General features: G+C 43.8%; 5 protein-coding genes across 5 annotated transcripts; all 5 read left to right on the top strand.

Moving 5' to 3' along the window:
- The first annotated feature begins 2,620 nt into the window (after window positions 1-2,620).
- rcn3 (reticulocalbin 3, EF-hand calcium binding domain) lies at window positions 2,621-6,863 on the top strand. The gene is made up of 7 exons (XM_068749889.1): window positions 2,621-2,908; window positions 3,082-3,275; window positions 4,970-5,142; window positions 5,255-5,315; window positions 5,385-5,476; window positions 5,786-5,893; window positions 6,290-6,863. Exons 1-7 carry the CDS (start codon window positions 2,691-2,693, stop codon window positions 6,395-6,397), a joined length of 954 nt encoding a protein of 317 aa, XP_068605990.1. The 5' UTR covers window positions 2,621-2,690; the 3' UTR covers window positions 6,398-6,863.
- A 6,653-nt stretch (window positions 6,864-13,516) lies between these two features.
- Window positions 13,517-15,245, top strand: LOC137905728 (amine sulfotransferase-like). Its single transcript, XM_068749980.1, has 7 exons — window positions 13,517-13,543; window positions 13,789-13,937; window positions 14,023-14,228; window positions 14,312-14,438; window positions 14,657-14,751; window positions 14,888-15,053; window positions 15,136-15,245. The coding sequence occupies exons 2-7, from the start codon at window positions 13,796-13,798 to the stop codon at window positions 15,243-15,245; spliced, it is 846 nt and encodes a 281-aa protein (XP_068606081.1). The 5' UTR covers window positions 13,517-13,543; window positions 13,789-13,795.
- Window positions 15,246-16,292: 1,047 nt separating this feature from the next.
- LOC137905736 (amine sulfotransferase-like) lies at window positions 16,293-18,740 on the top strand. The gene is made up of 6 exons (XM_068749988.1): window positions 16,293-16,434; window positions 16,542-16,747; window positions 17,995-18,121; window positions 18,200-18,294; window positions 18,391-18,562; window positions 18,631-18,740. The coding sequence occupies exons 1-6, from the start codon at window positions 16,293-16,295 to the stop codon at window positions 18,738-18,740; spliced, it is 852 nt and encodes a 283-aa protein (XP_068606089.1).
- A 470-nt stretch (window positions 18,741-19,210) lies between these two features.
- LOC137905718 (amine sulfotransferase-like) lies at window positions 19,211-20,896 on the top strand. The gene is made up of 6 exons (XM_068749970.1): window positions 19,211-19,352; window positions 19,426-19,631; window positions 19,809-19,935; window positions 20,352-20,446; window positions 20,547-20,723; window positions 20,792-20,896. Exons 1-6 carry the CDS (start codon window positions 19,211-19,213, stop codon window positions 20,894-20,896), a joined length of 852 nt encoding a protein of 283 aa, XP_068606071.1.
- A 537-nt stretch (window positions 20,897-21,433) lies between these two features.
- On the top strand, window positions 21,434-24,916 carry LOC137905704 (amine sulfotransferase-like). The gene is made up of 6 exons (XM_068749954.1): window positions 21,434-21,601; window positions 22,845-23,050; window positions 23,473-23,599; window positions 23,894-23,986; window positions 24,148-24,312; window positions 24,721-24,916. Exons 1-6 carry the CDS (start codon window positions 21,460-21,462, stop codon window positions 24,828-24,830), a joined length of 843 nt encoding a protein of 280 aa, XP_068606055.1. The 5' UTR covers window positions 21,434-21,459; the 3' UTR covers window positions 24,831-24,916.
- The last annotated feature ends 75 nt before the right edge of the window (window positions 24,917-24,991 follow it).

Consider the following 24,991-nt stretch of genomic DNA (forward strand, 5'->3'; position numbering starts at 1 on the left):
TCTCTGCTCTGTCTGTCAGTGTTTCGTAAGGAAGTGCAGAGTAAGCTCTGCGGCTGCATTCCCGTGACGACGCTCTTTACTCGGGACAGGTCTCATTCGTCATTCCGGTGACCCGTGTCCAGCTAGCGGTGATGTGACGGCGGTCCGTCCCAGCCGACCCGTAGTTTCACCTGCATCCCGTTCCACTAGAACAGCGCCTCCTCTGTCTCTGAACCCGGGTTTACAGGCTCGCGGCGTTTTCACGTGGTTTGCTGCAGCGATTTGACGTTAGCTGCGGGGGGGCATGCGGACGATAAGGCCTCCATCCTTCATCGCAGATCCCCGCCAGAGGGCTAACTACTCACATTCTAAAGAACTACGCTTGAATTAGTTGTTGATGAGTCGTCTTAGTCAAAGGTGTGTGGATTTAGGTATTTAATTTCACTTATTTGTGTATTTATTTTACTGCATAATTATCCGTGAAATAAAGTAACTGTGGAAATGATTTGATGTCTTCTGGAACATTGACTGACTGACCGTGATCAGATGCACCATCTCGTTTTCAAGGTGATCCACGACAACAAAAGGAAATGTAATCAGGCATTTACATACCTACAGTTTTATTAATGTGTACATGTAAACAACAGAACGCAAATGTGTAAATAATACGAAAAATAAAAGCATAATAAAATTTCATTAGTAAAAACGAACACATTCTCAGGGCCGACTCCATGGCCAAGAAACGTTTAAATCATAATAGAAAAGACTTCTGGAAAGGTCCGCAGGAAAACGGATGGATGGATAATTGGCTGATTATTGGATGGATAGAAAAGCTTGAAAAGTCAATACTTAGTTTTATTCAAACCGGAACAATTGTAATGACATCATGCAGGCTAGTTTCTTTTCACACGCATTGATAGAATACATTCCCCTTTTGGCCTCATGAGATCAAATCAGAATTTTATGGAAAAAATTACATTTAGATAGACTGAAAACCACAAAACAAATTTGTTTCAGTTCAGTTTGTGAGACCTTCTGTCCTTAAACCCTCATTTTGAGTAAAGAACCACCCAAAAAATACAAAAACAAACCAACCCTGTTACCGAGGACAAAATGTTGGGGTGAGCCACAGAAGAGGGACCTCTCTCTCTCTCTCTCTCTCTCTCTCCACCAGTCCATCATGTGGTCAACACTGGACTAGAATTGTCCACTCTTTTGGACTGAGCTACATTCTGATGCATGAAGGATGTTGGACCCGGACAGGACGAGCGACTGTAGATGCCCTCAGCAAAGCCTGGGCTGCAAACCTGGCTCCTGACCGCGGTGACCAGGACCTGGCCTGTAGTTGTTGCCACGGTGACCAGGACCTGGCCTGTAGTTGTTGCCGGGGTGACCAGGACCTGGCCTGTAGTTGTTGCCACGGTGACCAGGACCTGGCCTGTAGTTGTTGCCGCGGTGACCAGGACCTGGCCTGTAGTTGTTGCCGGGGGTGACAGCCAGCCAGCACCGCTGCAATGGGAGTAAAGTCTATGTAAACCTGTGAAACTGGAACACGCAGAGAGTCCAGCTCGTAGCGTGCATCAACGAGACGTGAAAGCAGAGAGACGACTTGGTTCAAATCCCCGCCAGTCTCGCCCGATGGACTCTAAACGCCATCACATATAGAACCAGCCTTTTCTCAGTGAAACGAGAAAACATTCTTACTCTCATTGTTTTACATGAACCTGAGAGCACGTCACATTTTGATGACGTATCCTTTTCAGATTTTGTCTGGAGTAAATCTTTACCACGTGACAGTTTTACGTGGACGTCATTCCTCCCTCGGACTCACAGTGGGCTCGTGACAACGTGGCGGTTAACAGCCAATGAGGCTTCAGCGTGGAATGATATGAACGTAGCGTACTTCCTATTGGTTAGGATCCTCGAATCCCCGTTGGTGATTGGGTCGCTGACAGAAGTGTCCCACCCACGCGCGTTAGGCAGGCTGGTCGCGCGGACTGTTCCACTGTTCAGACCGAAAAGGGGTGGCGAGCGTCGAGCTGGTGAGTCTCCACCGATACGGTCGAAGCCCGCCGGTGTCCGGCTTTCGGACGCCGTGTTCCCGCAGCTCAATGCGGGGCGGATGGAGGCTGCGGGTCTGGCGGGGGTCGGAACGCAACACGGCCGTCGGCGTGCTGTGGTTCCGTCCAATAGGGATTTAGAAAGCATTGTAAATGTTGTGTTTAATGATGAACTGATTATATGTACGCAATACGCATACTGCAATACTCAACTAGTATTCGTGAGTGTTTAAGTTTTCTCTCTGCTCAGGCGGAGACGTTAGTCAGTTAAACTGAAGTAATTCTTAGTGCTATATTTTATTGCAGTAACGGTGCAGTATAAGTATGCACGAGTTAAAATAGTTTCATACAAGTTAATATAAAATACCAATCGATTGATTTAAATGTAAATAATGCAAATGTTTAGTTAGTAGGCCTGAACTTCAGCCTCATTAAGAGTTAAAGTATTTAGAAGAACAAGTCATTGTAGATCAGATGAAGCTGAGGGACGTGGGAACTGTGCTCCATTACTTTGACCACTGGGAGGCGCTCTAAGTTCTACCCGGGTTTGTTTTGTAACTCTAAGCTGCTCCATTAGGTCCTGCTACTTGATGCTTTTATTTCTTCCTCAGGATATCCTGTTTTCTACTTTTACACACGGACCGGTCGATCATGAGGCTGCTGAAGCTGCTGGCATCAGTTTGTACCCTGGCTGCCGTAGCCGTTGCTGTACCTGCGCAGGAGAAGCGAGTCCATCGCCATGGCGATTTGAGCGATCACGTCCACGACGACGACCACGGCTTCCAGTACGACCACGAAGCCTTCCTTGGCAAGGAGGAGGCGAAGACCTTTGACCAGCTGACCCCAGAGGAGAGCAAAGATAAATTAGCGTAGGTTTGAGTGTTTATTTACAACAACCGTCTTCATATTTTCACTTGTGTGTTATATTTATTTAAAACATTGTTTTTTACTGTGGATTTAATTCCTTTCGGGGGCTGCAGGTCTGAAAGGATGTAGGGAAAAAACAGTGTCATCCATAAACCTGCCCGATCTGCACCTACAGAAAGATCGTGGACCGCATTGACACCGACAAGAGTGGCTACGTCAGCCATGCGGAGCTGCACGACTGGATCAAACACCGGCAGAGGAAGTACATCGAGGAGAACGTGAACAAACACTGGAGCGACTACGACAAGAACAAAGACGACAAGATCGCCTGGCAGGAGTACAAGAACACAACCTACGGCTTCTACCTGGGTAAAACGCTGGGCCGAGGGTTTAGCTACATCCATTCAACCACCCATTCATACATCCATCCATTCATTCAGTCATCCATTCAAGCACCCATTCATACATCCATCCATTCATTCAGTCATCCATCCATTCATTCATTCTTTATCAATGAGACCTGGGTAAAACACTGAGCCGAGGGTTTAGCTACAGTCGGGCTTGTTCAACGAAGACTGCTTCCATCATTCATCCATTCATTCAAGCACCCATTCGTACATCCATCCATTCATTCAATCATCCATCCATTCATTCAGTCATCCAACCATTCATTCAGCCATTCATTCATTCATCCATTCATCCATCCATTCATTCAGTCATCCAACCATTCATTCAGCTATTCATCCATCCATCCACCCATTCATTCAGTCATTCATCCATTCATTCAGTCATCCATCCATCCATTCAGTCATCCAGCCATCCAGTCATCCATCCATCCATTCATCCATCCACCATTAGTTCAGTCATTCATCCTTTCATTCATCCATTCATCGACGAGACCACGTGAACCGTGCTCCATTCAGTTAGCATCATTTAGCATCTTACTTTAAAGTATCCAAAGTACTGTAACCTAACCAATAACTAGTTCTTATACCCGAGTGTGTATTACATACATCATGCATCAGGACTACCTGGAGGGACGCCCAGGGGACAACCAGCAGCAGGGGGGTCAAACTCATGTTCTCCAAGGGCCACATTAGCATTATGTTTGCCCTCCAAAGGCCAAATGTAAACCGTAACACAGTAAAAATGTAACTAAATGTAATGTAATCTAATGTAAAATAAATGTAACTACTCCTTAACATGCTGTTAAATAACTTTATTTTTAAACTCTTTAGTAATTACAATAAAATATTCAGTTTTTATGTCACTTTTTTAAAGGTTGTAACTTAAAAATTGTTAGAGATAAAGCCAAACTGTAAATGAGAAAAATCACAAGTATGAACCAAAGTTTGTGATGGGAATAAATTAACATCTAATAATGTGGAAAAGTTCCATTCAAATGCAATCATCACGCAGGAACAAAGATAATCGATACAAAATCAAAGCAAAACCAAAAAGCCACCACCTTGTCTTGTCATGGACATGCAGAAACCAAAAAAACAACCAAAGTGGGAAAGATAAAGAACATTCCCCGAGTCAATGCCACGGAAAAGACGTCATTTCAGGATCAGCACTGGACAGCTCCATATGTAGCCGGCTACCTATGGAGCTGTCCAGTGCTGATCCTGAGCTCCATATATTATTGCTGTTATTATAACATAAATCCTTTCAATTGATCAGGTTAAGAAAACCACACGACTCCATCGATCAATAATCAAACTTATTCAAGTTAATAATATTAAATAATAAACAAAGACAAATATCATCCAACACAAGTTATGGCATTAACTTTGTTCAAAACTCTTTTGTCACAGTTGAGAGGAGCAGAACTGCAGAACAACCAACAAATGTGGGCTGTTAAGAACATGTGACAGAAGCAGCATTTTACAAAAACAAATGTCTGCACACAGCTCTCGGGGGCCACAGAAAATGACATGGAGGGCCACGGTTGGCCCCCGGGCCTTGAGTTTGACACACGTGACCTAGAGATCCCGGGTCCTCGGGTGGCTTTGAACAGACTCTGTCTGGGGGACACGCTGAAACCTGCGCCTCCGTTTCAGATGAGGAGTTTGACGACGTTGAAGATAAGGCTACGTACAAGTCCATGCTCACCAGGGATGAACGGCGCTTCAAAAAGGCGGACCGAGACGGGGACGGCATCGCCACACGCCAGGAGTTCACCGCCTTCCTTCACCCCGAGGAGTTCGATTACATGAAGGACTTGGTGGTGCAGGTAGGCTCCGCCGGCTGTGCAACGGCGAATCAGCGGCGCTCTTCTTGTTCGTGCGGCTGAAATCACCACGTCGATAACGTAACACCTCGCGCTCATTCATTTTCTCACTTAGGAAACCATGGAAGATATTGATAAGGATGGGGACGGCCTGATCGGCATGGATGAATACATCGGTAGGTGCCCTCGTTTCATTCCTAATCCTCCGGGGGCCGTGGCGCCACTGAAGTTCTGCTGCTCCGCAGGCGATATGTACGTGGAGGAGGGTGAAGACGGTGAGCCCGACTGGGTCCAAACAGAAAAGAAACATTTCTCAGAGTTCCGAGACTCGAACAAGGTAAACTAAACGCCGCTCAGAGTTGGGCCGATCGATTGGTTCCGGCTTCCTCATCAATACTGCACCGTGTGCGACTCAATCCAGGCGCCGTCCAACAGTTCTGACTTTGTCAAATGTCCGACTGACCTCCAGGACAAAATGAAATGTTAGTAAGGCTGCTATAACACGATAATAACCGTTAGTCCATGTCTCTCTGGGAGCTCCGGGTCTGGACCGACCCGCCTTCATCGGCTGTGACTCCGGCCAGGCGGCGCCATCGGGACGTTCGTTTCTGCCTCCTGATCAGCGGCGCTCTGGCTTGTGTTCCAGGATGGCTACCTGGATGCTGCTGAGGTGGCCACCTGGATTTTGCCAGGAGAGGTCGACCACGCTCACACCGAAGCCAAACACCTGATCCACGAGACGGACGCCGACAAGGTAGAGTAGCGGCGCTGGAACCCGAGGCCTTCGTGATGCCGCGCTGTCAGAGCAACCATTTTAATGTGTGTTCCTGATGACCATCCTCCAAAGTATCAATAATAGACCAGACGATGGTAAAAAGAACCAGAAAAGCAGTGGGAGAGCGAACAACCCCCCCCCCCCCCATAGCCGGACAGACGTGGCGCGTAAAGTCGTTATTATCATCATCCTGATCATTCTGGTTAGCAGTAGCATCGCTGCTCTGTGATTCTGCATTAATTATTAACAAGCTCTCTCCTTCTCTCGCTAACGTCTTTCACCCCCCCACCCCCCCTCCCCCCTTTCCCCTCCTTGTCTTCCTTTTCAATCATAAACCGATGTTGGGCGGAATCGATCGGATGGATTGAACGGCAGGACGAGAAAATAACCAAGAAGGAGATTCTGGCCAACTGGAGCATGTTTGTGGGAAGTCAAGTGACCAATTACGGGGAAGATTTAACAAAGAGGCACGATGAACTTTGACCCGGCCTCAGAGCAACACTAGTAGGAAAGGTTCGAGGTTTGGGGCTCGCGATGGGACGCCGTCAGAGACGCCCTGACCCCCCCGTACAGACGGATACAGGCGGCGCTCGTTGACGCTTTAAGTTAAATGATGCGTATCGCCACACATTACTCAGTTTAAATAGTATACAAGTGTTTAAACGAAAGTTACAACGAAGGTGAACGACGAGCTTTGAGCGGATTCCAGAACAACGTGGCTCGATGTGTCTGCAGAAAACAAGCCGCAGAGATAGAAAGCATGAAAAGAGGGGAAAGGATTCATTCTGGGGGGGGGTTATAGGTTTGAATTTCAAATAAAGTTTTTTATCTACGAGTTTGAATGTTATCCAGGGCACTCGTCTAACTGCTAAATTAAAAACCAGAATGAGTTTGTACGACGTTTCTCTTTTCTATGAGTTCTGAAGCGAATGTAAAAACAATATTTCATAAAAGCCTTCGACATTACCGAAGTTACAGAAACACAGCGTGTGTGTTGTAGGACACTCCAACCATGTCACACACACACACACTCACTCCTTGTCAGAGTGTGTGTGTGTGGAGAATGTGGAGCAGCATCAACTTTAAAACACATTATTGACAAAAGCATTCTGATCTGTCGGAGTGATGGAAGCAGCAAAGGAGCCCCGAGCGACGCAGACAGAAGGGCGTTCAAAAAGGTTTGTCCGGTCAGTCAGCCACGCCCAACCGTGCTGCCCCTTGAATGAAAACACACCAGTATTAATGTTTGGGGGGGGGGGCAGGAACTCTGACAATTCCAATGCCCAAATCAACTGAATTTGGAATTGGAGGAATTTGATTTGAGGCTCAAATCTGGATTTGGGAGCTGGACTTGTACGACTTGTCATTCGCGACCCTTAAAAATAATCTCCATCTATTTGGCTGCAAAGTCGATCGTTGAAGGGAAGCAGCAGAATCCCACGGAGATGCAGAGAATTAGAATGTTCTGGTTCTGGCAGCGCACGAAACCGGAACATCACAAAGACCTTTTTACAATAAATGGCGAATGTGCAAACTGTATTTCCCTTTTCCCGTGCTCTGCATGTCAGGACGGCCAGCTGACGCTCTCCGAGCTGCTCGCTAACATGGACTACGTGAAGACCAGCACCATCACGGACTACGGCGGGATGAGGACGGACGACCACGATGAACTGTGAAAAAGAACTGTCTGTTTGGGAAGGCGTTTCAGAACGAGATGGATTTTGTTTGTCTCATTGCGTGGACACTTCAAAACAATTCATTGATAAAAACGCTTAATGCCTGCTGGTTCAACGTCTGTCGTGGTTTAAATAGGCATCTGAGTCTCCGAGCTGTCTGTTCTTTAATGTGGTGAAAAGCAGATTCAGGCTGGTTGCACGAGGGCAAAGATTCAAAGTGTGCACGCAATAGTTCCATGACTGTAAAAACGACGGGCCCCGCCCCAGGAACGGAAGACCAAGGGTCACCTCTGCTGCTGAGGGGAAAAGTTCATCCGAGTCACCAGCCTCAGAAATCACAAGGTCAGATTAGAGCCCAGATTAAAGCCACACAGAGTCCTAGTAGCAGACTCATCTCTGCATCGGGTCAGAGGACAGAGTGTGAATCAGGCCTTTACGGGGACAGGAGTGGGTTTGGGACCAGAGGGTTGCTGGTGCAGGTTCCACACTACCTCCAGGGCAGTGCCGAGGTGCCTTTGAGTAAGTCACTAATAATTACCTTAATGATTGATCTCATTGTGGTCAATATGTACACATATTCCTCCGGTGCAATGACACAAACCGCCCACATAGACATTGAGTCGGAGAAATATCGGAGGGGTAGTTTTATTCTCTCTGACTAGTTCCTGTGTTCACTCTGACGGCAGGGGAGAAAAACAGCTTTGTGTCATTTATTTTTTATTTATTTTATTTATTCGTTTATTTAACAGGGACAGTGCACATTAATAAACATTTCTGTGAATGCGCCAGAATTAGCCAAAAGGCTATTTTACATCTGTTGTCCCTGGACATAGATTCCAAGGCCCCCAAATATATACACATATGAAATAAAATTAATAAAAATACAGATATAAAATAACAACATAATTAAAAACTATATCAAATAAAACAATTTCGAGTAACTCTAAAACATAATGTCTATTAACTTAAAATTTATTAAACAACTAAAACCATAAAACAACAGGTGACAATAAACAACAACAAATAAAACAGCTGTTTCTTTCAGTGGTGACAGAACTGTGTGCTAATGAGCCATTCCTTAAGTTTAAATTTAAACACATTACAGCTCTCTAGATTTCTGACCATCACTGGGACAGAATTCCACTCGTGTGCCGCTTTAAAGGAAAAGGCAGATTGACCAAATGTGCTTTTCCTTAGTGGGATAACGCAGTCCCCTCTTGCAGCACCTCTAGAGACTCGATGTGTGGCAGTTCTTACATCCACAAACTGTTCAAGCGGAGGAAATGTTAAACCATTAATAATTTTATACATCAGACATGAATTTATATATTTAATCAAATTTTCCCAGTTTAACAATTTGTATTTATGTAATATCGGGCAGTGATGAAAATGTGCTGGTTTTTTGTCCAGTATTTTAAGTGTTTGTTTGTACAGAGACTGTAGAGGTATTAGAGTAGTGGGATTGGCCTGCGACCAAGTTGTTAAGCAGGAAGTGATATGAGGAAGAATCATTGAGTGCATATACGTCAGCGACACGTAATCTCTAGTGAATCTAAAATTTGAGAGACAGAGTTTAACTCTATTACAGACCTTTTTAACCTGTTTTTTTTTTCATTTGCCAACCGCTTATTCCGTCATCGGGTCGCGGGCCAAGCTGGAGCCAATCCCAGCAGTCAATGGGCGAGAGGCGGGGTACATCCTGGACAAGCCGCCAGTTCATCGCAGGGCAACACAGAGACAGACAACCAGCCACACACACACTCACACCTACGGACAATTTAGTGTCACCAATCCGCCTAGGCTGCATGTTTTTGGTGGTGGGAGGAAGCCGGAGAACCCGGAGAGAACCCACGCAGACACGGGGAGAACGTGCAAACTCCTCACAGAATGGCCACAAGCCGGAGACGAACCCACGACCATCTTGCTGTGAGGCAACAGTGCTTACCACTGCGCCACCGCCTCGACCTCTACCACCTTTTTAACCTGTTTTTTTAAATTAAGTTGTGAATCTATAAGGACTCCGAGGTACTTGTATTCGGAAACAATCTGCAGCCTTTCCCCCAAAACAAAGACATCTGGGTCAGCACCAGAGCACTTTGTCTGAGAAAAACATGCAGACCGTTTTTGACAAATTTAATTGCAAACAGCACTGCTTCAGCCAAGTTGTTACATGAACCACGATGTCTGTGAGTTCTTCAGCAACTTGTGTTGTACTGCTACCATAAACATAAATAACAGTATCATCAGCATACATTTGTATGTCGATGTCAGGACAAACAAAAGGTAAATTATTAACATATAAAGAAAACAGCAATGGTCCCAGCACAGAACCTTGAGGAACACCTGTAGACTGACATAGAACAGCTGATTGATGGTTTTGTAGTCGAACACACTGAGAACGGTTTAACAGATATAATCCTAACCATCCAAGTGTGCGCAGTGAAAAATTAAAGGTAGACAGTTTAGACAGGAGGATTCTGTGATTGACAGTATCAAACGCCTTTTTCAAGTCAAGAAATATCGCTCCGACAACGCCACTTTTATCCATTAAAGATTTGATCCTTTCAATGAAAAAACAGTTTGCCGTTTCAGTCGAATATTTGGCCCTAAAGCCAAATTGCATTGTTCTGCTACCAATTTCTCTACCACCTTTGACAGTGTCGCGATTATGCTAATAGGCATATAGTTGCTAGGCAGCAGAGGATTTCCACCTTTAAATATAGGAGTAACAACTCTCTCTTTCCAAACACTTGGAAATTTTCCCTGAGTGATTGAAAGGTTAATAGTTTAGGTTAATGGATTAAGTATAGATGAACTGAGCTCTTTGAGCATAACTGTGTCCATACCAAAGACATCCTTTGCTCTTGACGTTTTTAACGATTGAATAATTGTCCTAACCTCCATTTCACTAACATTTCTTATACTGAATGCTGGTTCATTTGTGCTTAGTGTACTGATATTTGTTTTGCCAACAGGAAAACATTGAGCAATTGTGGACACAGAGTCAACAAAGTAATGGTTGAGAACCTCTGTAATTTCAGCCGGATTATTTATGATTTTTCCATTTATTTTAAGTTCAATCAATTCCTTGACTTTATTGTGATTTCCTGTTAAATATTTCAAATGTTTCCAGACAATTTTACTATTACCTCTTGCTTTTTCAATTATAGTTATGAAATAATCTGCCTTTGCTTGTCTAATTTTATTGATCACTTTGTTCCTCAGCATAACAAAAATATACCTGTCATGGCTAAATTTAGTTCTGAGTGACTTTTTTAAGGCACTGTCCCTTTCTTTCATTATTTTTAAGATATCAGCATTTATCCAAGGGACGTTATTTTTCCTATTTCTATTTACAAGTATGGTTTATAATAGTGTTCTCTAAGCTTTTTGAGAAAGCATTGCTGTCTTCTTCCAGGTCTATCCCCCGCAAAATGTCATCCCATTCAGTATGTAGAATAGTATCTGTTAATGTCTCCATTTTATTTTTAGGAATACCGAATGATTCATGTTTTTTTATTAATGGATTAAATCTCTTATTTGTTAGTTTCCTGACAACAATAATGAAGTTATGGTCAGACATGCCAGTTAACATGTTCAATGATTTAGGAATCCTATCCGGTCGATTGCAAAATACTAAATCAATTTGTGCAATCGAAGAATTGGTTATTCTTGCAGGTCCACTGACTAGCTGCACCAGGTCAAATTGATCTGTAATCTGTTTAAGGTTTTTTCGAGATTTTTTTGTCCTCCCAATTAATATTAAAATCTCCCATAATAACTACTTCTTTGTTTAAATTACATTCTCTAAGTAAGTTCTCAAATTTCTCATAGAAATTACTCTTTGATGAGGGAGGGCGGTAGATCAGTATAAGAGCAAAGGACATTTGTTGTGACAAAACTATATTTATGCCAATGCACTCTAATTCTTTGCCGTTTGACCATTCTATTTCCTGACACTGAATACAATCTTTGACGTAGATCATAACGCCGCCTCCCTTTGAGCTCACCCTGTCTCTCCTGTAAATGTTAAAATTAGGTACATTAAGAGCTGCTGAAGGGGTCGATTCCTGGAGCCAGGTCTCAGACAAACAAAGGTAGTCTAAGTTAGAGTCCAGTAAAAGATGATGCACCTGCTCACTTTTAGATTTAATGCTGTGTATGTTCAAATGCCCTCCTAAAAGACCCTTTGGCTTCATTATAGGATCCCAAACTGTTCTTGAATGATTTACAGTCTGAAAGACTTTCCACTTACGGTTCTTCGTGATCGCTGAGTTTACTCGTGTCTTGTTTACATTCTGTTCAGGAGCAGCTACCTGGTCACGCCTCCTTGGAGTCCGTTGTGATCCATCCTCCCCAAACCAAGGTGCATTCATAGAACTGATTGTCACGTCCTCATTTAAAAGACCACAGGTTATAGGTGTGGATTGAGGAGCAGAAGGTGGAGGAGGTATCCGAGGGATTTGGATCAATTTGCCCTGATGGGCAGCAGAGGGGCGAGATGAAGCACGTGCTGAAGTTCTCTGGTTGGAGATAATGGTGGATATTACAGGGTTTGGGCAGCAGGGGGAGCTGACGATGAGGACCGGTGATGGCGAGGTCCCTGAGGAGGAAGAGGGGCCATCAGAGGCCAGCGTGGTGACCTGTGCCGTCGGTGGTGTGGCGAGGTAAGGAGGTGCGGTCAGTCAATGAGAGGCTGTAGAGACTGCGTGGGAGATGTTCAAAGAAAGAGCACGCTCTCTCTTTCCTGTAAAATCAATATAACCTCACTGGTACATGCAGTATTTCTAATACTAATATGCTAATACACGTCTGTGTGTCCACTCCTGATGCTGCTGTTTTTTTATGTGTCTGTACTTATATGTTTTTTGTATCTTAGTCGTTACTGTTACACGACTTCACCAAGAAAACATCCAAGTCTGTGAACCCTCATTGACAATAAACACGCTCAAAGATTTAGTGACACCCACAGCCACAACACTAGAGGGAGCTCAAACAACAACCTGATTACACCCTCCGATTAAGACAAACATGGGTAAATCCTCTTTTTACAATACTGCCCCCCAAGGGTGGCGTCAGTTCACGATTATCCAAATAATCGTGAACTGACACCGTGGTCGGAGAACATGCAGGGTCGACGGTCTTATTCTCTCCGACCTTGACGTCAGGTTATTCTCTAAAAATGGATTTGACTTGATAGACACATTTTTACCCTCGCCGAAGGGGAGGCGAGGGTATTGCAATTGGGTCCGTTTGTCTCTTTGTTTGTCTGTTTGTCTGTTTGTTTGTTTGTCTGTCCACGCGCATAACTCAAAAACTCTGTCCGTGGCTCGGTCCTCCCCGAGAATGGCGTTGATCCGGATCTGGATCCAGATTCTAGAATTATTTTTACATCTGGAATTTTGCCTGTGCTGTAAACTGCCACTTTAAGAGGGAGGGACACGAATGGCATGATGGGAAAAAGAGTCCAGAAGGAGTCTTGTAGTACGTTCCGGAGCAGCAAGCTAGAGCAGGTTTGGCTCCTCTGATCCGGAAGCCCTGTTTACTGTCTCACAAGAGCCAATCGTCTTTTGGAGGCGGGGTCTGCAATCTCTGATTGTCGTTTTCTAGTTTGCAATGAGATAATCACTTATGCCTTGAGCCAAAACATTTTGGGTGGAGTCCGTTATTTAACATGCATCTAGGCCAGATCAACAAGAACGTTACGTCTGCACACTAACTAAGGGACCTAAATGACACCTCCAGGTCTAACAGTAAGAAAAGCTGTTGGACGAGTTGTCCATGACGCCTGCTGCTCACGGCCAATCACGGAGCCGGCCCTCCTTGTCAGTTTACTGGTTGTTGTCTCCGGTACTGTTTCCCCACCAGACCACAGTGAAGACGAGGACTCTGGCGAGGACAGACTTGTGACCCATCCCCTCCCAGGTTGTTCTTCCTCCACCGTCCGTCCGAGGTTTCACCGCTGCACCGTTTGAAACGGATGCATTTGTTTTAGTGCATAAATGGATTATCAATAGTAAAAATGAAACCCATTCGTTGTTTCAGGAATACGGTGCTTGTGTGTGTGTGTTGCGTGTGTTTAATCCAGCCTACAAACAGACATAATCATGTACAAACAATTCTCTGTGCTTAAGCCACAAAACCAGTGAGCTGTGTCGTTCTTCTCTTGTCTTGTCACCGCTCATCTCACCGAGGAAGAAGAAACATGGAAAAGATCAGCGAACATATCCACAGGTATAAAAACTCCAACTTCATCAACGCACGGGCGACTCCAGAGTACATCGACTCACTGCAGACCTTTGAAGTCAGAGACAGCGACATATTCCTGGTCACTTATCCAAAGTCAGGTCAGTGAGACAAACGCAGCAGCGGATTGTCCTTCACGCTAATATTCAGACAGATTCATAGATTAAGTGTGACGTCTCCACACAGGGACTATCTGGACTCAGCAGATCATCATCTCCGTCTGTGAGTTGGGTGGAGGTCTGAAGGAATATCCAAACAACATGGAGACGATGCCGTGGCTGGAGAACGTGCAGGGTCGAGAGCCTTATTCTCTCCGACCTTCTCCACGACTCTTATGCTCTCACCTGATTCCAGATCTCGTGCCTCCAGGACTGAAGGACAAGAAGTCAAAGGTCGGAGTCTGGTGGAGTTTGTTGTGGAGGAGAGTTTCTAATGGTTGAACTACAGGCTGATGGTTGTTCGTTTTCCATGTCAGGTTATCTACGTGACGAGGAATCCAAAGGACAACATGGTCTCTTATTACCACTTCAGCCAAATACACCAGTTCTACGACACTCCAAAGAGCTTTGAGCACTTTTTTGAGGACTATCTGAAGGGAAATGGTGAGTAACTTTAAGATTCTGATATGTAAAATAGAAACAAATCCCTATTTACCCTTTCAGAGTCTGCAGGAATCATTATTCTTCTGAAGTAATGAATGAATCTATGAATGTAACTGTAAAGGCTCAGGTCACCAAATAATTAAAACATCTAGCAATTATATTGGCACAAGTCGAAAATGACTGAATTGTAAATAATTTTTAATTATTCAATTTTACAGTTAGAGCATCGTCCTGGTTTGACCACATCAGAGACTGGCATTCAAAGAGAGACCAGTACAACATCCTCTTCCTGTCCTACGAGGACATGATCATGGTGAAATTACTTTCCTGTTATTCAGCATTTTCATGCAAGTTTGCACTTTTTGAATAAAAAAAACCCAAACTCTTATTTTAACATTTAATTCTTCACTATAATTGAACTCTTTTTGTTTCTTCCGTTTCACTCGTAGGACCTGAAGACAGCCGTAACTAAGATCTGCACCTTCTTAGGTAAAAACCTGAGTGAAGAAGACGTTGAGAAAGTTGTAGAGAAATCTACATTCAAGAACATGAAGGAGGATCCAAAAGCAAACTACCAGTTTCTGACATCAGTGAAGGGAGAATTAATGCGTAATGGTAACGGAATGTAAATGTAAAATGCACAGAAATATGAACAGATTACAGATTTAGTCTGATTATGATTTCTTTTTCATTCCAGGTCAGATCGGCGATTGGAAGAACTACTTAACTGTAGCGCAGAGTGAAAGAATCGATCGACTCCTTCAGGAGAGACTCGGTGATCTGTCTCTGAAGTTCGTCTGGGAGTGAAGAGAGAAGCCACGCCCACCCTATGATGCTGGAACATCCTTATTAATTCAATAGTTAATGTGCAGAACACATGAATTAAACATGCTTGATGTCTGTATGGGGAAACGCTAAACTTACACTGATTTGACAGCCACGCCCACCATATCATTAAACATCAGCGGCATCAAAATGCTCAAATAAACTCCAATTTGTTCATCAGTGAATGCAACACGAAATGAAACATGTCTTTATGCATCATGAAGGTTTACAGAGTCATGACACACCGCGGCCATGACGGATGAAGGGCATTAACTCATTCAGTGCCAGCCGTTGGCAGCTCTATATTTCAAGACCTACAGAACATCATGTACTGTGACTACGCAAACACCGAACCTACCACATGAAAGATTAAAGTCTCTTCTTTCATCGGGAAAGACGAACGGTCTTCCTGCCGTTTTCCGTTCTGGAGTTACTGGCCATTGAAGAGAGGCAGAATTCACCAAACTCAGCAGTGTTCAACAGGAAATGGAGAAAAGCAGCTTTTTGCTCAGAGAAACATTTCTAGCAGATCGGTGACTTTGACTCTAGTGTTTTCTAGCACACTAAAAGAAATCCAGCAAAAACCATTGTGGCAGTCAATAACAATTACTTCTTTAGATCAAGCAGAGGGAAAAATTATGGAATCACCCTGTAAAATCCATTTCCAAAAATAACACCTGCATCAGATTAAATATTCCATAATTTTTCCCTCTTCTTGATCTAAAAAAGCAATCGTTATTGACTACCACAATTTCTTTTCTGGATTTCTTGTAGTGTTCCTTAGAGCCAGAAAGTTGCTGTTTTAAATGACTGCAGTTTTGTGGCATGTCTGTGATCTGCTTTTTTTTCTACAAAATTAAACAACTGAATGGACGTCCTCCAATACTTTTTTTTTTTTTGCCAGGGGTTGTAGATAAAGATTCCAACCCCCACTGTAAAAATCAAAGTCCAAAGTTGGGATATGCTTCCTCTGGACAGCTTCTCTTCCTGGAACCTTCGCTCCTTGTTCATGCACAAAGCAGCGGCAACATGGAACGGATCAGTAAGAATCTCGGCAGATATAAAAACTATATTTTTCCGATGGAATTCACATCGGCAGAAATCCTTGACTCCCTCCAGAGCTTTGAAATCAGAGGCAGTGACGTATTCCTTGTCACGTACCCAAAATCAGGTCAGTGAAACAAAATCTTCTCCTGCACACACACACACACACACACTTTCAGGCTGGCATCAAAGTCTCACATCACATGATTTAATGTCTCTTATGTCCAAAAACAGGAACTGTATGGACTCAGCAGATCATCATCTCCATCCACGAGTTTGATGGCGGTCTGAGTAAATATCCAACCAACATGGAGAAGATGCCGTGGCTGGAGAACATCAATAACCGAGACAACTACCCTCTACGACCATCTCCACGGCTTTTTGCCTGTCATCTCACACCAGAATTTATGCCTCCAGGACTGGAGGATAAAAAGCCAAAGGTCAGTATCTTATTTGTAAGAGCCAATGTGCGCGCGCTGGGTGTGTGCGCGTGCTGGGTGTGTGCGCGTGCTGGGTGTGTGCGCATCCACGCCACGGTGATTGGGGCGTGGCACAGCTGGAGTGGAGGCTTTATTTGTGTGCGCTCACCTGCGCTGTGTCAGTGTGTGTGGCCTTGTTATGCTGGTGGGGTGAGCGTGGGGAGAAACTTTTTGTTGACCGCATGATCATAACGCAGGATAGATGCGACGGAAACAACGGCAGATTGCACTGGCAATGAGGTATTTACTGTCAACCATTACAACAGCCAAAGTAAGTCCTCAAACCGTTCTCTCTGCGAGCTGGAGCGGAATAAATCTGTCAAGGCCTGTGCAACGTACTGCGTGCGCGTCGTCAATGTTTTAACCGCTTCGACTTAGCCCACCGTGGCGTTTGGATTAATTTTATACACGCCACAATATTATTTGAATATTTTCCTTTAAAGCAAATAAAAGCATCAACTAAATAGCACTCACACCGATCCCAAAGGATTTGCCTTCCAAGCTCAAGCAATCAGGAAATTGTTTCCATACAAAACAAACACAAAATGAGTGAAATCCTGATCGTCTTCAAACACAATGTCGTAATCGAGTCATCGCATTCCTGATGCGTCTCTTCTGAGCAACAACGTCCAGCGAATCCTGACGATCCAGGTATGATATATAATCCCCAGTCGAGACCCACCTGGTCAACTTAAACTCGGACATGGCTGGAAATCCAACGAAAGTATAACAGGTGGTTTTCAGTTTAGTTCCATCGATAATTCAGATTAGGTTCTGCCACCCCAGAGTCTTCTGATTAATATTCCGCTCAGATGATGTGTTAACTCGTTTCCTTTCCACCACGAGTAACATCCCTCACGCAGGTCAGCAGCTCGTCTCCATGCATGCACGTGACCCGGTCCAAACTCTGCTGTCCCTTCCTGGTGCTGGTTTGTTTAATTGTCACTAGAGACAACTGAAAGCCCTTCATCACAGCGCCCCCAGTCGTCCTCCCACACCCCGGTGTTTGATTCGCTGACAGGCTGTCTGGCCTTGCTTGCATTGGGAGGCCGCTGGGAGCCAGAGAGGCCTTCCTCCACCTGATGGTGCCATGAATGAGTTATAACACGGTGTATACTTGGTTTCCAGACGCCATCTTTCTTACACGCTCATTAATACACATTTCTAGTATTAAAATATGGTCAAATTGTTGTTTGTTTCTATGTCAGATTATCTACGTCATGAGGAATCCAAAGGACGTCATCGTCTCTACCTACCACTTCAGTCAAATCTTCAGCTTATTTGATACTCCTGAGAGTTTTGAGGACCTCTTTGAGCATTTCTTAAAGGGAGAACGTGAGAAACTTATGATTGATGTATTGATCTACATGTCTGCCTCTGAACGGTTTTTGATGACATTATTCCATCATGCAGTGGCTTCATCTTCCTGGTTTGACCACATCAGAAAGTGGAAATCAATGAGAGACCGGTACGACATCCTCTATCTGACCTACGAGGACATGATTGGGGTAAGATTATCATTTGAAAAACTATTCAAGGAAAAAGATTCTTAATCTACAGTTTCATTAGTTAATTCCATAAAGCTCTTTGTCTTCGTCTTGCAGGACCTGAAGACGGCCGTAACTAAGATCTGCACCTTCTTAGGTAAAAACCTGAGTGAAGCAGACGTTGAGAAAGTTGTAGAGAAATCTACATTCAAGAACATGAAGGAGGATCCAAAAGCAAACTACCAGTTTCTGCCAGAGATTTTGATGAAGGGAGTATTCATGCGTAAAGGTAACGTAACTGTAACATCTGTGTAGAAACGTGTGAACAGGTATCAGGTGTCGTATTTTTCTTCACAGGTCAGATCGGTGACTGGAAGAACTACTTTACCGTCGCTCAAAGCGAACGAGTCGATCGACTCCTTCAGGAAAGACTCGGCGACTTGTCTCTGAAGTTCATCTGGGAATGAAGAAAGAAGCCACGCCCACCCTATTATGCTGTGTTTGCGGTGTAACCTGTTGCACAACTATTGTTTGCGTTCAATGAAACAAGATTGTATCATTGAAGGTCTTCCTGCCAGTCATGTAAAAAAAAAAAAGAAATCAGCCAAACTGGGAATGGGCAGGTCAGGCTTTTTAAAGATCGGTGCACCCCCCCCCTACAGAAGCTCTGTTTTCCTCTTATTCTTTGCACTCTCATTCAAACCTGCATAGCACTGTGTACAACCTTATACCTTTTGAAGCTTCAAATAAAATACTTAAATGTTTCAGTCAACATTTACATTTGAGATTACGTCATTCTCAGGTCAACTGCAATCCAGGTTCCACCCCCCCTACTATCATGTGCATATCCTCATTCCACATTCCAACTACTTAAACTGTGCGGGTTGGGTTTGTCTTGTTTCTGTTCTTCTCTTACTTTTTTGCAGCCAGAGGTAACATGGAGATGATCAGTAAGCATCTCGGCAGGTATAAAAACTATACCTTTCCGATGGGATTCACATCTGCAGAGGTCATCGATTCCCTTCAGAGCTTTGAAATTCGAGACAGTGACCTATTTCTTGTCACTTATCCAAAATCAGGTGAGTGAAACGGACTCCTCTGGGTAAAGATTGACCGACGAGGTGCATTATCTCTGCTTACGTCTCCACACAGGAACTATCTGGACTCAGCAGATCATCATCAGCATCTGTGAGTTGGGCGGAGGTCTGAACAAATATCCGAACAACATGGAGACGATGCCATGGCTGGAGTACTTGTGGGTTAAAGAAAGTTACCCGAACAGGCCCTCGCCAAGATTGTTCTCGTGTCATTTCATAGCAGATCTCATGCCTCCACAGCTGAAAGACAAGAAGGCGAAGGTATTTCATGGAACAGTATGTTCCATAGCACTTGAGATCCGTCCATGCAAGAGGCCTTTGGTTCTCAAGGAATGGAGATATCAATAAAATATTCATTTAAACAGGGTTTGGCATGAAAGAGAGAAATGTATTCATTGACGTGCCGAGTGTTCTACATTTGGTTTGTTTCCATGTCAGATTATCTACGTAATGAGGAATCCAAAGGACAACATCGTCTCTTATTACCACTTCAGTAAAATCTGCAGTGATTTGGAGACTCCAAAGAGCTTTGAGGACTTTCTTGAGGATTATTTACAAGGAAACGGTGAGAAAGAGTCTGGAGGATGACACAGAAAGTTCTCAAAATATTTCTTTGCCTTCATAGAAAACAGCGTTGCAGCATTTATGTTAACAAACAAAGACAATTGTGCTAAATGTCAAATTGAACAGAATTCTTCAACATTCAACGATGTTGTCTCTCCACGCACGGCCGACGGGCAAGCATCAAGGCTGCAAAGACGACTTCGGGTTCGGCAAGATGTCAATGACATTTTGAAATAAGCGCAGGATTTCCATTTAGAAATAGAAAGCCTTTATTTGATTGCATAGCGAATATACAACGAGATTAAGAGATACAACGAGATTAGGAGGTCAATTAGTTTCTATTGGTGACGCTGAACGACATTCATGGAGGCATTTTTTCCGTTTGTTTCACATCATGAATCATATTCCATCATACAGTGGGATCGGGGTCCTGGTTTGACCACATCAGAGACTGGCATTCCAAGAGAGACCAGTACAACATCCTCTTCCTGTCCTACGAGGACATGGTCCTGGTAAGATTATGTATTTAATGAATAAAAAAAAGTCTTGATAATTAAATTCAAAGAAAAAGAAAAATTATTCTCATGTATTTCAAGTCCATTTCTCTTGTAGGACCTGAAGACAGCGGTGAAAAAGATCTGCACCTTCTTAGGTAAAAACCTGAGTGAAGCAGACGTTGAGAAAGTTGTAGAGAAATCTACATTCAAGAACATGAAGGAGGATCCAAAAGCAAACTACCAGTTTCTGCCAGAGATTATGATGAAGGGAGTATTCATGCGTAAAGGTAACGTAACTGTAACATCTGTGTAGAAACGTGTGAACAGGTATCAGGTGTCGTATTTTTCTTCACAGGTCAGATCGGTGACTGGAAGAACTACCTTACCGTCGCTCAAAGCGAACGAGTCGATCGACTCCTTCAGGAAAGACTCGGCGACTTGTCTCTGAAGTTCATCTGGGAATGAAGAAAGAAGCCACGCCCATCACAAAACGCTCAGTAGCTTATAAGTGTCATGGCTGGCATGCAGAGAATATTAAGAGGCAAAAATAAAAATGTACCTTACAAGAAATGGAGCACATTTTTTTATTTAAAAAATGGGGGGGGGTGAGTTCACTTTCTTATTCTAGCAATGAACAGTAGGGGTGCACCGATTGCAATTTTCTGGCCGATCAACAATCTTTAAAAAGTCCTGACCTGCAGATACCGATTTTGGCCGATACCAATTTTTTAAATAACTGACAGCCACAGACGGGACAAACTATCCGACGTTTAAACGACATGTCGAAGATATCTGCTTAACGTATTATGGGGTTGGGGACAAGTCCAAATAAGCAACTACACAGGAAGAGAAGCCCAACACTGGCTTTCAGTGCAGCAGGGGGCGGAGCGATCGGCTCGCGCAAGCAGGCGGGCCTGTCAGTGACGTCACGGCAGAGCAGGCGGAGACAGTGGTCGAATTTCAGACCTTTGCAGAAGTAAATAAGATCTATCGGTGAATCGTTTCTTCTCTTCTCTCATTCTTCTGCCATGGAAACAATCAATGACTATCTCTTCAAATATAAAAACTATATCTTCTCCATCGGATTCGCATCTCCAGAGATACTCGATTCACTCCAGAGCTTTGAAATTAGAGAAAGCGATGTATTCCTCGCCACTTATCCAAAGTCAGGTCAGTGAAACGAACTTCCTCTGCATCGAGTTATTCGGATTCACTCTGATATACTGACTGGCAGTGGCGTCGTTAGGCCTATTTTAGGGGGTTTCAGCTCCCCTAAAATATTCTGAAGCCCCCCCTAAATAATTTGGGGTTGTTTTGTAAAAAAATAAATAAAAAAAAAACTTTATTTTTTTTGTTCAGTGTGCAAAATGTTTCGACATATCCTATTAATACCGACATAATATGAGTTTAAATAAATAACATACAACCTGTCATTATTTACTTAAATCTGATCATGAATCAGTTTCCCCTCACTTCATGACGTAAGATAGAGAACCTGTTCCACCTGTTCCTATAGAGAATGCCCACATCACTGAAACTCCAGTCCACGTTTTCCCTGTGACGCGCTAATTGTCGGCCCCTGCAGCGTGTTTGACGCACACAAAGCATGATAGAAGAGCTTTAGGAGAAGAACGTGAACGGATGGATGAAGAATGGATATAAGAACGTGTTTCAAGAAAGTGTTTCAAGTTTATCACTGCTGGTAGTAACATTTAGTTAGTGTGTGACACACTTAAGGGAAACACACAGATGCATTAGCCATGGAGCTGTATGAGAGAACCACAGCCCTGTGCCACGCCCACAGTCTCCCCGAATCAGGTGCAGAGACCTGCAGAACCTGGAGGAACCTGCAGGTTCACACAATGAATAGAACTCAGACACAGTGAAAAGAGAGTTACTTTCCCTTGTGTGGGTAGGATGGGTGGCGAGCTTGAGTTAAGATCTTGCAGTGTAGATGCAGAGCTACTAAAAGGGATGCAGTCCTAAATGTGAGAACTTCTTGAGTGGATCACAATTCAGACATGTTTCCCTCTCTGAAGGTTCTACCCAAGTTGCCCTAACAGTGCCCGTAAGCAGCTGCTCGTGTGAACGGTCCTTTAGTACACCGCGTCGGTTGCCCTGCGTCGGTTGCACTGCGTCGGTTGCATTCCTGGCTGCGTCAAACAACGAGCCAGAAAACATACTGCTACTGTTTGAACATGTTTGTTGTTGTACTGTATTAAAAAACAGACTGAAATAATAATAACGAATACTTTCTCAGTCCTTGTTAGCCGTTTTGTGCTGGTACGCTACATTTGCTCACATCCTGTGCATCTCCTGGGGGCTAAGCCCCCCCTGTCCTTAAAACCTAGTGACGCCCCTGCTGACTGGCATCAGATTGATTGATTGATTGGGCACGTCTCCAACACCACAGGAACTATATGGACTCAGCAGATCATCATCTCCATCTGCGAGTCAGCTGGAGATCTGTTTGAATACCAGAACAACCATGAGAAGATGCCGTGGCTGGAGCACCGGGAGAATAGGGAAGATTACCCAGTAAGGCCTTCTCCACGTCTTTTCACCACTCATCTCAGACCAGCTTTCATGCCTCCAGGGGTGAAGGACAAGAAGGCAAAGGTCAGTGTTTTATGGGATCCCAATCAACTCCTTTGAAAGCTGAAACATTCCAGACAACGCCGCCAAACTGACTGAAATAAGTCACCAATTCTTCCTCGGCACAAGTTTGATTCCTCCACAAACATTCAAATCAAAGTTCAAGTCTTTGGAGCTATCATGTGTACAAAAAAAGGAAGTTATTAAATAACCTGCCAGCTGGTTAAGCGTGAAAGTCCATCCTGGACTCAGAGATATATATATATATATCTTTGTATTGCAGTAAAGAACAGATTATTTTTTAATTGATGGGATTAATCTGTCGAAATTCAGACTAATGCCTAAAAGTTGCATTTGTTTTGTAAAATAAGATGTAAAATAAAAAGGACAAACATTCGCAGTAACGGTGGACAGAACCACATAATGGCTGCCCGTTTCTCTGCCAGATCATCTACGTGACGAGGAATCCGAAAGACGCCGTCGTCTCTGCGTTCCACTTCAGTCAAATCTGCGACAGACTGGAGACGCCCAAGAGCTTTGAGCACTATTTGGAGAATTATCTGGAAGGCAATGGTGAGAGTCTGGAGGAGGGATTTTAAACAGCCCCCATCTGATCGTTGATACCGGTCATTATGAGCGGTCAAACGGGAGGAGGAGGTTGCGTTAACCATAAAGTCTTCCCGTTACAGAATTACTTTTACTGCCGCTGTTATTAGCGCTGTAGCACCAAGATGTTAGCAGCAGATCCTTTACCGCTGTTTGATTGGATTGAGATCAGGGGAATCTGAAGGTCCCTGATCACCGCAGACCGGGAACCCCCCAGAGAAGTGGAAAGGTTGCAGACACAGATATGATTCCATTTTACAGTGAGTGGATCTTCCTGGTTTGACCACATCAGACGATGGCATTCAGTGGGAGACCAGTACAACATCCTCTTCCTGTCCTACGAGGATATGATCGTGGTAGGAAGACTTTACTTTTGTAAATTAGTATGTTAAGGCTAAATATCAAGCTATCGTGGAACAGGCCAACAATTACAAGAAAGAGACTCTCAAAGAAAGAATAGTAAACTACGCATCGGTGTATAAATATGCTCTCTTCAAAGCTTTCATTTCTCTTGTGAGACCTGAAGACGGCCGTAACTAAGATCTGCACCTTCTTAGGTAAAAACCTGAGTGAAGAAGACGTTGAGAAAGTTGTAGAGAAATCTACATTCAAGAACATGAAGGAGGATCCAAAAGCAAACTACAAGAATTCACTGAAGAAGGGAGACTTCATGCGAAAAGGTACACTGTCCAAGTTTGTAGCGCAGATTTACAGCATCAGCTGTGGCTGGGAATACCGGGAATGCCGTCATTCCCTGTCGTAGCCCAGTGACTCGCACTGGTGCGCAAATACAAACGTTATTAGTAAAAATTACAGCATGCATTTTCTTGAAAAATGTAAAGTCCGTTCAACACACACAGTATTTTATATTCTTCAGAGTAAAGATTCAATTCATGACTGACATAAAATTAAAGAAGTTCAAATCGGCCTAGAAATGTTAAAATAAAGTTAGAAACTGGACCTTTAATGCTCCAACTGAGAATGAACATTATTTAATTCTGTCCACCGAATTTGACAGATCACATACCAATCAATCATGTTCAGTAACACGTGATCAGATACGAGGCGCAGTTTGTTTCTCACTGCAGGTCAGATCAGTGACTGGAAGAACTACTTTACTGTCGCTCAAAGTGAACGAGTCGATCGACTCCTCCAGGAGCGCATCGGTGATTTGTCTCTGAAGTTCGTCTGGGAGTGAAGAAGCCACGCCCACCACCAGATGACATGTACTTTAATCATTTACAATGTGTGCATTAACGATCAATGTGACCAACCGAATGTGTTCTGGCCCATGTTTACAAAATAAACTCACCTGAGCAGAAAATATGAATCAATGTTGTCCGATCTGTCCAAAGGAAT

Source organism: Brachionichthys hirsutus, chromosome 16 (assembly GCF_040956055.1).
Source record: "Brachionichthys hirsutus isolate HB-005 chromosome 16, CSIRO-AGI_Bhir_v1, whole genome shotgun sequence".
NCBI lineage: Eukaryota > Metazoa > Chordata > Actinopteri > Lophiiformes > Brachionichthyidae > Brachionichthys > Brachionichthys hirsutus.